Source organism: Peromyscus californicus, unplaced genomic scaffold (genome assembly GCF_007827085.1).
Source record: "Peromyscus californicus insignis strain IS unplaced genomic scaffold, ASM782708v3 Scaffold_22__1_contigs__length_63687245, whole genome shotgun sequence".
Taxonomy (NCBI): Eukaryota; Metazoa; Chordata; class Mammalia; order Rodentia; family Cricetidae; genus Peromyscus; species Peromyscus californicus.
This window is the reverse complement of record NW_026294525.1, coordinates 394,511-411,819: the sequence shown is the minus strand read 5'-3', so window position 1 is coordinate 411,819 and position 17,309 is coordinate 394,511. Positions and strand designations below refer to the sequence as shown.

Here is a 17,309-nt window from a genome sequence, read left to right as displayed (position 1 = left end):
GTATTAGTCAGCCTTTGGTCTATTTAGTGCTATTTTCATTGGCTGTGTGGTCATGGGGAAGGAAACAAGATAATCCTACCAGGATTCTTAGAGTTGTTGGCTTTTCCTCAAGTTTGAGCAGAATTGGGAGAATGAGAAGGAATGAAGAGTGAAATGCTCTTTCTCATTTTCTTGTATCCATGACTCCAGAATGTGTTCCTACCTCAATATTAACCAGTACTTAGTACAGGAAAGAAAATATAAACCATGGTTCATTCCTCGGTCACGATCTAATTCAGTAAGATGGAAATGAGTGTGGGTCCCTTCAGCTTCCCTGAACAGAACCAGTAGTAGAAGAGCCTCTTCAGCAAGAAATGACCACCAGATGGCAATGTCTGCCAACAGTGACCTAACAGAATATCTAGCGTGATAAACCAGAAGAAAGACAAATAGATGCTTTTCCATGATAAAGACATCATATTCCCTTTTTTATAAGTGAAATTAATTCTGGCTATTTGCAACTTATCTAATTTCATTTAAATATTTGGATATAAGAATATATCAGATATGGTTTCTTTGAAAGTTAGACTTATTTTGGAAGTGTTGACATAGCCCTAATTTAAATTTTAGTTATTTCTTTAAGCTGAGGTACTCAGTTTTTATACTCTGCCAAAAGTATTTTTATAACATAAACTAATGTTGAGGACAGCTTAATAAGACCACAGAATGTTTATTTTGGAATACATTTTCTTATATCCAGAGTGTTGAAAGCAAATTGGGAATAAAAGTGTATGACCTCATCTTGGCTTTACTCCATTGGCTGAGTTGACGAGCACCTACTACATACAAAGCTCATTCCTATTGATAAAGAACATTAGAAGACAGATTTACATGGTTCTTACCCTTCACAGTCTAGAATTTCAAGTGACCTACCAAACAAATTCAAATCAGAAACAGGTTTCAACCTAATTGGACAAAGATTCGTGGAAGCTTTTAAAGCTTTAGTACTAAGTAATAAGGGATTTGGATTTGGGGGGTTTTGTTTTATTTAGAAACTAAGATCTGATTGCAAGAGATTTCTTTTTTGTTGTTTTTAAGATTTTTGGGGGCAGGGGTATCTTTCCAGACAAGTTCTTTTTTTAATCTTATTTTTATTTTATGTGCATTGGTATTTTACCTGCATGTATGTTTGTGTGAGGGGTGTCAGGTCTTGGAGTTATAGACAGTTGTGAACTGCAATGTGGATGCTGGGAACTGAACCCAGGTCCTCTGGAAGAACAGTCAGTGCTCTCAACCTCTGAGCCATCTCTCTAGCCCTCCAGACAAGTTCTAACCTACATGTTTCAAAATATCCATAGTCAACAATTAAAAAGCAAAACTAAACCTATTTTTAATGCATTAAATCTGTATGTTGTGAGTGTAAATATTCCTGGGGGATCAGGATGTGCAAGACCTTGTTTGCTTCACAGCACAGGTGGGAGACAGTCTAGGGTTTCTAGTTTTAGATCTTTGCAACAAGTACCTTCCGTAGCCTTTCAGTTCATTCTTTTGATTTGTAAAATAGGAACATATAATGTCAATCATAGAGTTATGAAGACTAGATTAAAGAATTTTTGTAAATATTTGTAAAAAAGACTAGGGATGATGTAACTTGGTGGTAGAGTATTTTTTTACTTACTTTTGTGATACTCAGTGTACACATGCAAACCCTTACTAAGAACCAGGGTAGTGGTGCCTTCCTTTAATCCCAAGCACTCGGGAGGCAGCCTGGTCTACTAAGGTCCACGACAGCTAGAGTTAGGTAGAAAGGCGCTGTCTCAAAAAAAAAAAAAGCCAGATATGGTGGCACATGGCAGATGGATTTTAGAGTTTGCGGCCAGCCTGGTCTCAGAGTGCGTTCCATGACAGCCAGGGCTACACAGAGAAACCCTGTCTTGAAAAACAAACAAAAGCACTTAAAGTCAATAAAATTCGCTAGACCAACCATCTTTCCTATTTCATTTATACTTAAGCTTTGATCCTTTCTAGTATTACTACAACTCAGACCAAGTTAGCATAGTTGAATCCCTAGGTTCAGAACCCACCCAAACCCACACCCACCCAAACGTGTCTGACAGAAGCTTTGCTTTTCAGTTTCTTGAATGGTTGACTTTGTTCCTATTAAACAAGCTTTTTCCATACAACATGTGGCTTATATTTGTACTAACCTGGTATTGGTAGCCACTGATCTATTCAGCATGCAGATAGATGACTTTTTTTCAAGGTTTATTTATTTATGTATTTTATGTATGTGAGTGTTCTGTCTTCGTGCACATCAGAAGAAGAAATCTGATCCCATTACAGATGGTTGTGAGCCACCATGTGGTTGCTAGGAATTGAACTCGAGACCATTGGAAGAGCAGTCAAGTGTTCTTAACCGCTGAGCCATCTCTCTCGTCCCAGATAGATGACTTTAATCTTGGTCCAGAATCATAGGATGTTTAGAGCATACTAATCACAGGGTTAGTGTAGCTTAAAATAACTATTCTTTTTGCCAAGTACTTGGTGAATTTTCTGACAGATATCCAATTAATCTCTCTAGTGCTATCTCCAGGTTTGCCAGCCACTTCCAGGGTGGGCAGAGGCTTACTACACAAGTCATTTGTCCCCCAGAGCACCTCTCAATAGAGCATTGGGCCTTATCTTAATTTGTCATTACTATATGAAGTACCATCTTAATGCAACTGAATAATAGAGTTGGAGGTTAAAAATCACAGAGTAGCCAATGGACCTCACAGTTGTGTGATAACCAAGAATATGGGAACAGCTCCAAAGCCCAGGGAACTTAGAAAACTAGCATTTGCAAAGATATTTGGTGTCATACATTTAAGTCTTTTGCCTTAATATTGTGAATTGTAGATAGTAATGTCATTACAACATGTCAAATTGTTAACAACATTCTATAGGAGGAGGAGGTGGTATGTTGGGTAAAGTGCTTGCTGTGTAGGCATGAAGACCTAATTTTCGATCCTTAGCACCCATGTAGAAAAAGGCACATGCTGTGTGTACATCTGTAATTCCAGTGCTGAGATGGTAGGGATTCAAAAGTAGATGGTCCCTGGGACAGACTGGTCAGTCAGTTTAACCAAAACAGCAAGCTTCCATTTCATTAAGAGAAACTCAATAAGGTGAAGAGGAATAGAGGAAGACAATGTTGACTTCTAGCTTCTACACATGCACACATGGGTGAATGTGTGCACATGTGTGCACACCACACACAATTACATAACAAAATCAAATTAGTGTCAATGTAATTCCTTAAAGTATACTTCATAATATAAATGTGCTGCTTGGTATGATTATCACAATATATACACCTTAAAAAAATTTTTTTAAAAAGTGCTATAATTCTACTGTTTGTCCTATTTTAACAGGTTAAAAAAAAAGTATATTTTTCCTACATCCTTTTTCCAAAAGCATGATAGTGTAAAGTTACCAGGGGAAGATACATGGGTGTTTTAAGATACAATTTATAATTGGCTGATCACCTCACCTGGGTTTGGAAAGCTAAGACTAGCAAACAACCTTACAACAGAAGGAAGTTTCTACTTAAGAGCCTGGTACCAAATAGATGCTGATGAATAAATTTTAAAGAAGTTGAGGGGGAGGCCAGCATTAACTGGAGGAGGCAATCTGTTGAAGGGAGATTTGGTTGAATAGATAGACTGAAAAAGATAACATGCAAAGGAGGAAGTCATGCAGAAAATTTGGAAGACAGAAGTGTAGTGTGATTGCTGTGCTATAGTCAAAAGGGACCAAGTCACAAATGAGTTCTGTGAATGGAAAATGATGCACCAGTGAAAAACAACTAAGTTTGAGCGGCACAGTAACTTGATTTTAAAGAGGACTAGGTGAGTCTCAGGGACACTTGTGAATGTTAAGAATGATTTGAAAGAAATCAGGACTGAAATTTACACGGCAGAAACACTGTGGAACAGGGTCTATTCTCTCATACCAGAGTTACAGAGATTCTCTATGACCTCATTTTAATTGTAGCTGTAAGCAAACATCTTTAAACGCTAACTTTCTTGCCTGAAGTCACAGAATGAGTGAGGTTGTGAGAGGCTTGATGGCAAGAACTGATGAATAATAAAAAGGTGAATTGCAGCACAGCTGCATTTGGGGTGGTTTGAAGCTTGTACCCGATTGGAGTCTCTGTAGAGTCACTGGGCACCACACCTGTCTTACCTTATAGGCACTAAGAAGTGCAAGGAGACAGTCTGCACAATCAGATTTTGATGTCTATCCTGCCATATCTCACTTTTTTATTAAACAAAGCCTTTCCTCTCATTACATGTCCAAGAAAATCCCATCTCCATAGATAAAAGTCCTCCATGAGAATATTCTCAGAGTCTAGGGAAGAGGGGCATGGGAGAGAGCACTTTCTCCCTGAGCTCAAAGTTACCCAGGTATTTTTAGAGGAACAGAAGAATTTATTACTTTGAACTTTCTCCTGTTTACAACTTGTGGGAAAATAGGACCCCTTTGTGTGCAGTTTCCCATTCCTCCTTAAACAAAGTTTGAAAAGGCATAGTTCTTTGTCAGCAGAATGCTTGCTAAGTGCAGTACTCTGGTCACAACAGCATAGGAAGTAAGTGGAAATTATAGTTTACAGTGTGAAATGGAAGGGCATGATGCTTTTATCTTAATGTAAGCATACCTGTAAGTAGCTGGAGCTGAATTAAGCATCTACCGATGATGCAACCTTTACAGGAAACTTCATCTAAAATAGATGGAGCTGTGAAATTACTGGTTACTGAAACCTGGCAACATCAACTAATCTCATACTTAAGTCATTTCTAACCAACATAAACATTCTCTATGTTTGTTTTAACCTAATACTTTTTCTCCTAGTGTATATATATTTATTTAAAATTACTCATTATTTTTGCAAAATTTAAGCATTCTGCACAACCATACTTCTAGAAACATGATTTTAAAAAAAAGTGTCTCAGCCCCCAGCACTCTTTGTGGAAGACCCTCCCACCCCCATCCTGTTCATTTGAGAAATGGCTCAAAGACTGGTGGAGTTCAGTAGCCTCTTTACAGACAAAGCTTATCACTCTATAGCCACATCTTGTGTCAATTTTTTTCAAACAACTAACTGTATAAATCCCAGTCCTGGAGGGAAAGTTTGAGAGAAATGGAAAGACAGGAACTAATAATTAGATAAACTTTGAAAGAAAATATTGTAATAAAAGCCATTGGCAAAATCTACTCCATAAACCAAAAATTTTAAACTATCCTTTTCAAAACATGAATTGTTCTGGAAGCCAGCCAGGCACCATTAAAGTATCAGTTCAGTTTTCACGGACACATACCTAATGACCAAATGGCTTGACATCATTATCTCCAATCTTATAAAATGGAACAGCCAAATTCTTCCAGCTTTAAACAATTCCAAGTTTATATAAAAACTGTTAACCTGTGAGCAAAACCTTCCCTGATATTATTGACCTGTAAAGTATTTCTTAAAGAATAAACTGTGCCTCTCTTTGAGATCAAATTCTAAGATAGGGCTGGACAACTGGTCATATACGACTAGAAGAACACATATGTCCATGCAGGAACCCCAAATATATTCACCAAGGGGCTCTGATAGGTGAAAACTTTATTTTTATTGTGTTTTCTGACTATGAGCGTGAACTCAGATATCCCTAGCAAGGATAAAGGACAGTTTGTAACTGCTTTCTAAAAATATTTTTCTATAAAATGAAGAAATCTCCACCCCCTTACTCTGCAGACAGGATGTTCATTATTTCTCTATTTATCATGTGGTTCAGCAGATTGCTTCTTATTGACAATTTCCTAATGTAGTCAAAGCATCATGGATGAAAAGTCTGGAGTGAAATTCCACCATGTTGCTTGTGTTTTTAAACTTTTGTTTGTAGAAAGTGTCAGTAATTATCTTTGCAGCTGTCACTCATAAATGCCCTTATACAAACATCTCATTGGTCTCCTCCCGACAAACAACTAAACTCTGAGAAGTCCACTCACTTCTTTTAGTTACTAAAGTTGGTGCTCAGCAGTCACTCATCCCTTCTGGCCTTTCTCACTAAAGTGAAGCAAAGCTGATACTGAACCTCAACAAAGCTAACATCTGATTCTTTTTTTTCCCTCCCACCTTCCCAGGAAACAATGTTGATCGTGACTTTGACTCACTAGTTTTCCATGTCACCCTTCCAGCTCACCCTGCACATCTTCACTGGAATCTGTCTGTTTCTGTAAACCACTCACTCTGTCTTAACATCTTAACTCCATGCCTTTAATTCTTCTTAATTTCATCTGTTTTGTCATAGACTTTTCAGCATCAAGGCATAAGCAGGTAAGTGAAAAATTATTTCAGGGAAGATAATCATACCAGTTCTCACTCAGGGTCCTCCTTCCCTCCCTCAGTCATCTGATTTTGTTAGAAACCAAAAATAAAATTCAGTGGCCTGTAGCTGATTTTCTAAACGGTCTTATTAAATAAAAAAACATGGAGCTAAATACAGGGGTGAAAGCCTTAGAGATCAGGGAAATAGTGACAGCCACCAACCTTACCTCTCCAGCTCTGCAGCTACCAAAAGGTGAGCTACTTCCTGTCTTACCCACACCTTTATTGCCTTGCTGTTCTTCCCTTTCATTGGCCCTTAGCCCAGCTACCTCACTTGTCACTGCCTGTCTGTACAGACCTCCAGGTCTCTATGGTTGGTACTGGGATTAAAGGCATGTGTCACCACGCTTGGCTGTCCCCTAGTGTGTCCTTGAACATGCAGAGACCTTGCCTGCCAAGTGATCAGGGTGTGTGCTACCACTGCCTGACTTCTGTGTTTACTTAAAAATGGCTGGCCTTTTTCCCCTTGATCTCCAGGCATGCTTTATTTATTAACATAGAAATAAAATATCACCACATTTCAGCACAAATAAAATGTCACCACAATGGCCACTGAAATGTCTCACTGAATAAATGTGTTTGGCCTACAAACCTGGCTATCTGAGATGGATTAGCAGAATCTCTGTAAAGGAGCGATCTAACCCCACAAAGCTTCTCTGGTCTCCAATCTCCACACGTGCTCCAGGGCATGTGCACCCTCACACTCATCTTGCTCTTGTACTCTCTCACACACACAATAATGATATTTTATAAATAATGATATATTTTATATGTATAATATAAATGTAAGTCAGTTGAGGCTATGACTACATGCCTATTCTTTGGAGCTGGCATGCCATGGACTGAAGTTTTTCTTTACACTAAATCTCTGCATCCTGACCAACAGTCCAACTCCCTGTCTTGACAAGTTGGTCACTTTCTCCAGAGTACAGCACACTTGGCACAAGGAGAAGTTTCTTTTCCATTTTTAACTAATAGTGACCCATTGGTACATTTAGTATTTCCTAAATTACAACTGGTGGCTTCCATCCCATACCATTATCATAAATGTATGAAGAGTTATTATCCAACAATAAGCATGCTATTAGGACGAGGAAAATGAGCTTTCCTTAACAGCAAAGTTGTTCCTCATATTCTCTGTGTCCAGTCCCCCACCCCACCCCCTTCATTGTCATCTCCCCTCCACCTCAGAAGCCTGGAATGTTCATTGTTTCACTGAAGCACCCTCTTTTATCACTGGGGGCTGAGTTTCCATCACTGAGCATGTCAATTAAATACTGTTTCTCATCCTTTAAGTTAGTGCTTTCACAGAGCTTGTTAGAGCATCATTTTTATCTCGTTTCCATATTTTAATTGTGCCTTTGGCATAACCTTCAGGTAGGCAATGCTCACAGTGAAGGCTGTGAGTCCCTGTTAAAATAGACCTGTCACTCAATGTTTCTCTGCCCCTCCCATCTCCATCAGTTGCTTTTTACATCAAAGTAAAGTAAGAAACCGCATAGTAGACTGCTAATAACAGCAGTTTGACCTAAGAAATGCTATGGGCATTGAAAGAGAGATGTGTAATCAGAGGCGATGGGAAACTTTTATTGAAAGGTTGGACTTAATGAAGAAATGATGCTGTGATGTGTAATCTGCCTTTATTGAAATTACTGTTTTCATTGAATAAAATGTGAATCACTAAAGACCATAATGTTTCTTTGAACATGGAAATTTTGTTTTGATGCTCATAGTTTTCTTACAAATTCCTACGTGGCACTGGCAAGTGAGCATCTTTTAATTCATCATATTGATTTGTGTGTCTCCTACAGATGAATGGTTAGCTTGACTAAGACTAGAGTGACTTTCTGAATATCAGTCTAGCATTTGTGAAATGAATGTATGATTTTCTAGACATCTAGAAAATCTATGCAGATATTTGTGTTTATTTATAACCATAGAATCCTAAGTGTTAAGAACATAATGGAACATTTAGAATAACTCCCTGATTTTATGAATGAGAAATGTAAGTGGCTTTTCACAGTTAGATGACAAAAATATAATCCTAGGCCTTATTGAGCCCACATTTATTGTTCCTTCTACCATGCTATTTTTAAGATTAGAATTTGAGTCTCAAGACATCACTGGCCACTCGTTCAGAGCACTGCCTGCTTCTCCAGCGTATCCAGGGTTAGGTCCCAGCATCTATAGACACCAGATACACATGTGGTGCAAAGACATGTATGCAGTAAAACACCCATACACATAAAATAAACAAATAAAATGTTTTAAAGAATTATTGCATTCAATTTAGATCTACAGCAAAAGCTTATTTACTAATCAAAATCCAGGCATGAGTCATTTCTAACTTTTCTGTTTCCTATTATCCCTGTCACTCCTTTGGGAAACCCATATTATTTGTCCTGGTTCTATAATGAGAGCATTAATTGCCTTGGTTTCCAATACTATGTTACTCTCAAAACACTTGCATTCACTCATACCACGTGTGTGATCTCAGGGTAGCAGGGTTATTTTTCAACCACCAATCACCCAGTTTATTTCTGAAATTAAGAATTTCTTTCCTCCAAATAAAAAATAAATTTTGGACTCTTGGACTACAGTTACTAATATTTTCCTAGCCTAAAGTTGTTGCTCAATGATAGATTGCTTGTTTAGCCTGTACACATCTCTGGGTTTGATCTTCAGCAACACACACACACACACACACACACACACACACACACACACACATACACACACACACACACGTACACTCACATGCATGCACTTGCTCACAATTTAGTGCAGGCCATATAAAGTATACTTTGTGACCCAAAGTAAGTCTCTTCATGTTAAGTTCAAGCATACATATGAAGTATATAGAGATCTATGTGTCATTTCATTTAATCTTTTTGTCCATGGGACAACCTTGAATTTCTTCTTTGGGTGACCTATATTTCCTGTAGGAACTTGCCAGGAAATAGTCTTTATATAATTATAATAACAATTAGTTACTGCTATACTTTTCCTTTTTTCTTTTATTAAGCCCACCCTTCTATAACTAGCTGAAAAAATTATCACATGAAAGGCACTTTATACACAGTCTTTAAAGGACTAGTTTCATAATAATGGAATGTGAAAATTGGAAGGTACATTAGAAAACAATCTGTAGTGAGTGCTATGTAAAAGACTTACACAGGCAGTCAGGAAAAGAAGACTTAAAGCAAAGAAGTCTTCCACAGCTCCTCAACAACTAATCACTCACAGACATTAAAATCAGTCCTTTTATTTCTGGTATTATTATTACAATGTGATCACATGACATGTTTGTCTCTTGTCAAAATATTTTTTTACACATAGTTATGGATGCTGTAGAGATCATAGAAAAAATCTGATTTATTGAGTTCTTTTATAGACATTTTATATTCTTTTAAAGGTATTACTTTTTGCTCTTGCTCTCCAAAAATTCTTGTCACTTGTTGCTGTTGTTTTTGTTGTTAGTGGTAGTGGTGATATTGTTGCTGTTGTTGGTGTTGGTGATAGTGCTATTGTTGTTGTTGGTGGTGGTGGTGGTGGTGACGGTGGTGGTATCTGTGATATATGCTCAGATGTACATGCAGGTACATGCCAGAGGATGATGTTATACATCTTCTTCTGTCACTCTCCACCTTATTTTATTGAAACTGTGTTTCTGTAAGTAGGAAACTCCCTATTTCTGCCAAATTGACTGGTAGACAGGTCCTGGGTTCCACCTGTCTCAGCTTCCCTACACTAGTGTTACCTGTACATGTAGCCATGCCTGGATTTTACATAGGTGCTGAGAGGTTGAACTCAAGTCCTCTTGCACTTACAACAAGGGTCATTACACACTGAGCCATTTTTCCAGACCCTCACCCTGAGATTTTTAACAGAATGAATTATTATGAGTGAATGATATCACGATTAATTAAAGTCAGTCTTAGGAATGATTCGTCTTGGGGGCCAATAGAAAAAGAAGTGTGGTCATGCGAGTGATAAAATAGCTCACCAGGTTTTGCTTGATACTGCTCACCAGAAGTGACTATCATTGGGGAGAGGATTCTGAATGTATACATAAAGCATCATCTAATTCCAATCATAATATTTATAATACCCCTTTTTGCAAAGAGGAATTTAGATTATGTTGGTTATAGTGGTTATACAATGATGGCAGTCTCAAGGAGCCTCTCCTTTGTATTTAGTAAATTGCTTTGAGAAACATACTTCTTGAGTCTATATTTCTGGGGCAGCGCATTTGAAGATGGAAGGGCAAAAGAAATGCCCAAATGGGCAGGCAGCACAGGATCCAGGCAAAATCTGGTTGGAGAGGAAATCTGTTCCCGTGATTAGTGAGCTTCCCCAGCCAGCCTGTAGGTGGGTGTGTTTAACAGGAGGAAGCAATGGGAACCAGCCTGTCAGCCAGCCTTTCAGGCTAATTAGTTCAGAATACAACAAAGATAAGTAAGCCTGAGAGGAGGGCCCTGAGGGTCTTTAGATTCTGGGAAATGTCTGATTGGCAGATGTTAAAAGGGATTCTTTGGTAATCCAGTGCATCAATGAACTGCACAAATTCAGTCCAGAGCTGCAAGAATTCAGGCATGAGGACACTGTGCAGGAGGCTTGCACAGGCAGACTCGAGATGGACAGAACCTTGGAATCTCTAAGGCACATCATTGCCCAAACCTTGCCTCACAGAGACCCGGCTTTGGTCTTCAAAGACTGTAAGTATTGAAGGAGAAAACCATATTTTTTCTAACTTTTTAGAAAATAGTTCTGAGTGTCTAGTCACATCCTATTTAACTATGATTTCTGCTAGATCTTTGTAGTCGTGTGCTGTGGGCTAAGCGATATTTAAATTGTTCCCGACTTCAACCAGGAGAATGATTTCATTTTACCTACATCTATGAGGCTCTGGGTTATTTTGCCAAGACACTACTGTGTAGAAGACTCCGTTTCTAAACTCTAAAACCTGCCAAGTCTTAATGAACTTTTCCAGATGCTTTTTAAATAACACAAAGCTGACTGGAACTTGATGAAAACTAAAAATAACTTGGAAATGATAATTTTAAAAAAGCATCTCTAGTTGTTAATCTATTTTATCTTCCATAATGTAACTAGTCACATTGAATCAAGTACTGTTTTTATCTAAAAATACTTGTAGCTAACAAAATTTAATGATAAATCACTACTGAGCTCCTAAATTTTAATAACGAATTATAAAGCCAATAAAATGAGATGCCTTTAACTTCACTTACATCCCCACCCCCACCCCACATGGCATGGCAAAGTTATTTTTAAATCTTTTTCTAAAATGATTATGAAAAATAATTCAGTCAAGCTTTCCAATTCCAGCAATACTATTAAACCATTTGTCATATAACTTCACTTCTGGAACCAATTTGATTTCTTGCTGCTGCAAAACAGACTATCTTCACAGTGTATCTTATCTACAGTGGGTGTCGGATTACAAAGGGCTTCTGAAATAGAATTGCGCTTTGGAACTGCCCAAAAGGTGAAAATGCATATGGAATGTTTTTTAGCCTGCAATATGTTACAGCTTGTGACTCTAGGGATGTTTGTCTCCATCAAAGTACCAGTGGTTTGGATTTTGCCTTCTGATTAGTGAATAACGGTCCTCTCCAGATGTCCCTGTAGCTTATATTTCTCATATGTGTGATGAAGAAAGAGAAACATTGGGCCACGTTCTATAAAATTTCCCTCTTGGAAATTAAATTGTTATCAATCTGTCCTCTAAGGCATAAAATGAAAGCTATTTTCTTTCTTATTTTTTTTTAATATTGCCTTCAAGTATTTGTCAATAGCTATGTTAGAAATAATAAAAATCACTCCATCCTCAAGCCTAGCCTGGAGTCTATTCTGGCTTGTTATGTTTTCCTCAGTGAAAGAGAGGGAAAGAATGTCTCCTACAATGCATTCAATTCTTAGTGAAGGGTAAAAGGCTTTGGCATGTCCAAAGTTTTGGATAAATTGCAAGGACTTACATCTAGAATTTGGAGCTTAGAGGCAGTAAAAAGAAATGGGGGAAAAGTGAGGCTGCATGGTCCAGGTTTTAAGCTGAACTAATTTCTTCCAATTGCATACTGTCTGTCACCAAAATTTTTGCAAGAATGCTGTTTGGTTTTGTTTTTCTTTTTCTGTTTTTTTTTTTGAGACCATTATAATCTACACAGAAATTCTTTCATATGGAAAAAATGTGTCACATTTCATATATTTCATTCATCAACAGCAACAACAACAACAACAAATCCTAAAGTTGGCATTTTTCATTGCCGACTTACCCTGAGAGGAACTGCCGCTCACAGCTGTTTGTCTCACTTAGTGAGTATGAAGGAAAAAAACAAACAAAAAACAAAAAAACCCTGCCCCCAGCCTAACTCACAAGTTCTGAAAAGTCTCCCGTTCTCCTAACTCACTCCAGGCTCCTCCTCTGCCATGATCCATCCAGTCTCTGCCAGGCAGGAGGGCTGTGCGCTTGAATACATCACTGCTAATTATTTAAGTAGAATTACTTCCTTGCTCTCTTGGAAGATGAAAGGGGTCTTCAAAAAAATTATAAAACCCAACCCAACTGAACAAACGAGTATATATATATTAAAAACAACAACAACAACATCAGGTTGTTTCTAAACTCCTGTTCTATGAATGCAAAGTGCTATTTTCTTCACTCTTTGGACACACAGTATGGAGAGCAAAAAATGCCCCCCCCCCGAGTTATTCACCACCCTTGGTTGGCTTTTGATTTGCTTACAAACAAGCAACAGTTGGTAAATTTTCTCTTCAAGTTGATTAGGAAAAGCACTCTGAGCATTTTCTAGTCTGAGGCAGCTCCATGTGGGAATAGTTACATTCACTTAAGGAAATAAATGTTGAATGCATTGCTTAGCCATGAGGGCCCTTCAGATGGCATTTTACAATATGTTAAGTCTGCTGTAGTTTAGATGTTGTTCATCTACGATAGCTGTATATTTTTAAAAGTATTATTTTCTTTCTTAAAAGGAAAGGAATCACAGCATTTTTCTTTACTTCCTAGTTGACATTCAAATGAAAGAGGTTTGGGATAAGGTGGGCTCCCAATCTGAAATTTGCTTCTGAAGGCTGGCATGAGACTGTTCTCCACAACAGGAGCATCTCTGTAATAGGCAGCACTGGATAGCAGCACTCAACCAGACAGAATCTGTTTTCAGAGAAATTATGGCATGTATCCATGCTGACTTTCATTCTGAGCTTTGTGTCATCCAGTTTCATTCCATGGGTCATGAGTCACATGCAAAGATGAGCCATCTTAAGAGCAGCCCCTGCCCTCTCTTGAGGAGCATGTACTTAGTTTGTTTGCTACTGTTTGACCAGTCCTTGGCTTTTTCTCAAAAGAAACTAATGCATGATCTCAAGATGGCTATGTAGCAGATACTAACCTAGGTACTAATTTTTCACATTACAAAAGGTAAGATACTTGCATACTATTTCTAGGGTGTTACTTCATCCATTTTATAGACGCTAGGATATTAAATCCTCATTGTATGACAGATAATATGCCAGGAACATTTATTCATAGCAAGCCAGTAAATGCAAATACTGCTGTAGTACTGTCGTGTTGTTATTATAAGTTAAGGAACGGAGGCAAATTGACCAAGCCCCACCACGGTAGGGGATAGAGGCTAGATACAAATGTCTTCCAACTCCTTACTTTTAGTCATTCACTATATAACGCTGCTTTTTAGTGGTGCCAGTTACCATATTATCAGGGCTGTAATGGCAAAGTCTGTGGAGAAAACAGAGAGGGAAGAGAAGTGAACTTTCTGGGAGGTGAGGGAGCCTAGTAAGTAATCATATTTGAACAGAGTATGACAGGGATGCAGACATGGAAGCGTTTTTAGAGGAGGAGAAGCTACTTGGCCAAAGGCCATACAAGAGGCATGGATTGAATGAGACTGAATAGGAGAAGCAGGTTGAGTCTTGCTGACACATAGGCCATTAGGAGGTACTGGAGTTAGGTATGATCTTAAATTATTTGTGGAAGTTTATGGCTTTGTGTGACTCTGTTGGAAGCGTATTACTGATACCTTAACTGGGAAGAACTGCAGCTTTTATCAGTAGGAAACCATTTCCCAAACCAAGTAAGATGTAAAGTTAGTAAATGATAAATGAGCCTCTAGGAATATGTTACTTTCAGTAGCTGAAGACCAAATCAAAATAACTTTCTCCAAGAGATTGTTTAATAGCTATCTTGATTATCATTTCAGCCACAAGAATTAGTAGATTACTGGGTTAGCCTTATGAAGCTATATGTTAGATTTCAGTAGTATTTTCTCCATATTCTATGATGAAAAAGTAAGATGGAGTCTTTGTTAAATGTTGCTCAGTTAGATGCAAATTTCTCACATATTTGAGGTACATTAACTTTTTTATTTGAAAAACATTTCTCTGCATGGAAGGTTTTATATATATCAGATAGGTGAATACTTAACTTCAAAGAGCACATTTCTACCCTTTGGAAAACTCATACCAGACTACAAGGCTATTAAAAACATCTTAGTAATCATGAATCTGGCAGTATATGGCCTGGGAGAACAAAAATCCTCAAGAGTCAAGTATTTTTTCCGTCCCATTCTCTTTAGTGCAGTTACTTGAAATCTATAAATTTGATGATACATTTATAGTTTTCACATTTCACAGAGAGGGATGGATGTAAGGGATATAAAATTCCTTTGCATACTGCAGTGCATTCCACCATATAAACTGCCCTTGAAAGAACACCATTTCATTACAGAGCAATGATTCCATCTTAATTGCAATAGAGTAAATCTTGATACTTTTAGTATTAAACTAGAAATACATGTTTTATAGAAACCCATTCAAATGCCAGTCTTACTTTATTTGTAACAGGATACAATGACTTTTATTTGAATTCATACTGAGAAAAAAATGAGAACTTCAGCTCAGCTATCAGTGGTATAAAAGATGTTCTTTTTATCTTTTATCAAAAAATGTTCATTTGACAGCTTAAATATTGAAAGACAGCATGAAGAGAAACTATTTCAAAGTCTTTTAACTGGGGGAAGGTGACTTCTCAGTCACTTAAAGGCCAAATCTGCCCTAATACCTTTTTCCTCATATGCAAATACATTTAACAAATCAAAATAAAATATGATAGACAATCATCCCATGAGATCAGTCTGTGGCCTCTTCATAGGCTGCTGCCCCATCTCACCAGAGGTTTTTATTATTTTTTTTATTTTATTTTTTTAACAGTTGAGATTTGTTAGCTTGAACTCAATTCTAACAACTTCTGAAACTCATGTGCTAAGTTACAGCCCATAATAGGATACAGCTGCCCGAGGGTGAGGTTCTAAGTTATGATCTTTCTGTTTAAATGATACGGTTTTACTGATTATGTGCTACAGATTGATTTAAGAAATGTTAGACAACTTTAGAAGCCTTTCATAAAAGAACTTTTATTTAATATATTTTATATTCAAGTTTTAACCCCAAAGGCTTTTATTTCTTTTCCTCAATGTTCAAATGCCCATGTAAGTTTAGTCTGTAGAGGCATTTAAAACAATTCTATTTTAAAAGAAAAAGAATCCTATTGAAAGTTTAAAGCTAACAGAAGGGACAGTTACTCCACCCTGTGGTTCTCTCCGTTGTCTCTCTGGAGTCAATGGAATGTTACAGTTTTGAATTTTTGTTGGCTTTATTTTTTCTCCCTGATGCGATGATAATCAGTTGATCCCTGGTGCGATCTCATCTTGTTGAGCAGCTGTGAGAACCTATCACTCACCCACCACTCTGTTGGCACTTATGGCCTATGCTTTTTCATCTGAGTTTCTCTCCTACGCTTCTGAACTACCTGTTACAATTTCTCTGGGGTGGTTTTGTCTATAGCTTAGTTTTAAGTCCCAGGGCAGAGTCAGACCTTGTACTTTTGTCACATGCCAGATGCCTTCTACAAGTCCAGGTACCTGGGAAGTATATAACAGATATATTTAAACTACTGATTAATTTTTTCTCCCCCATGGAAGGGGAAGAGGGGAAGAGTTTTCACACTGTTAGGGTATTCTCCTTCGTGATGAAGTAAACTTCCCAGCACTCTTCCAAGCCGTTCTTCAGTTGACAGAATTATCAGAGAATAACTACATTTAGGAAGAAGTTGACATCAAAATAAGCAGGAGCGACCATGAAAGAAGAGGCCCTGAAGACAGAAAGCCACCTCAGGCAATTCAGTCAGGGAGCTGCCTCGAGCTCTCCTTATGACTAGCTCAGAATCACTCCATGAGCCACTTTGGCACAACGTCAGAATCTACCACACCTACATGTATCCTCAGAATGTGCCTCCAGCTATAAGTCACCAGGGCATTCTTCTTATGCCCAATTCTATTTGTGCTTTATACACTGACCCTGTGGCAAATACTAAGAACCATTCTATAAATCATTGTTTCTAGGGAAATACATTATACCTAAATACCTAAAACCATATTTGTATAGATGTGACCATTTTAATAAACCTGAATTGTGTGCCTGATCCTCAGTTGGTTATCTCACATCAGTGTCATAAATACAGTGCAATGTCAGGGCCCAATAGAACATGGAGGAAGATATATACCCCATAATTGGAAAATAGGTTGCATCAGGTTTCTATTCTATACAGCCTTTAAAATTGGATGATATCATCTCACTCATGCTGCACATGTAAACCACACATGTGAATTCTATCATGCTGCTGCTGCTATTTAAGTGTGACACATACAATGACTTTTCATTTAATTTGCCTTTGCATCTTCCTTTTGTTCTTTCATATTCCCTTTTCTCTCCCTGTCCTTGCAAATATACATAAAATAAATGTTATTTAACTTTTCTCATAAAAAAGATTTACAGTTCAGCCTTTTTTAATTCTAAAGGT

The 17,309-nt window shown here is 37.7% G+C and overlaps 1 protein-coding gene and 1 long non-coding RNA gene across 3 annotated transcripts in view; one reads left to right on the top strand and one right to left on the bottom strand.

Annotated features, from left to right (window-relative positions):
- LOC128118226 (uncharacterized) overlaps nt 1-12,860 on the bottom strand; it is a 100,567-nt gene extending 87,707 nt beyond the window's left edge. For both annotated transcript variants that reach the window (XR_008221053.1, XR_008221052.1), the window contains exon 1: nt 12,691-12,860. This is a non-coding gene — a long non-coding RNA (uncharacterized LOC128118226). The remainder of the gene's footprint in view (nt 1-12,690) is intronic.
- Nucleotides 10,787-17,309, top strand: part of Lix1 (limb and CNS expressed 1) — a 49,028-nt gene continuing 42,505 nt past the window's right edge. Inside the window, exon 1 of the mRNA XM_052750696.1 lies at nt 10,787-11,112. Coding sequence (XP_052606656.1) covers nt 11,031-11,112 — 82 coding nt within the window. The 5' untranslated portion in view covers nt 10,787-11,030. The remainder of the gene's footprint in view (nt 11,113-17,309) is intronic.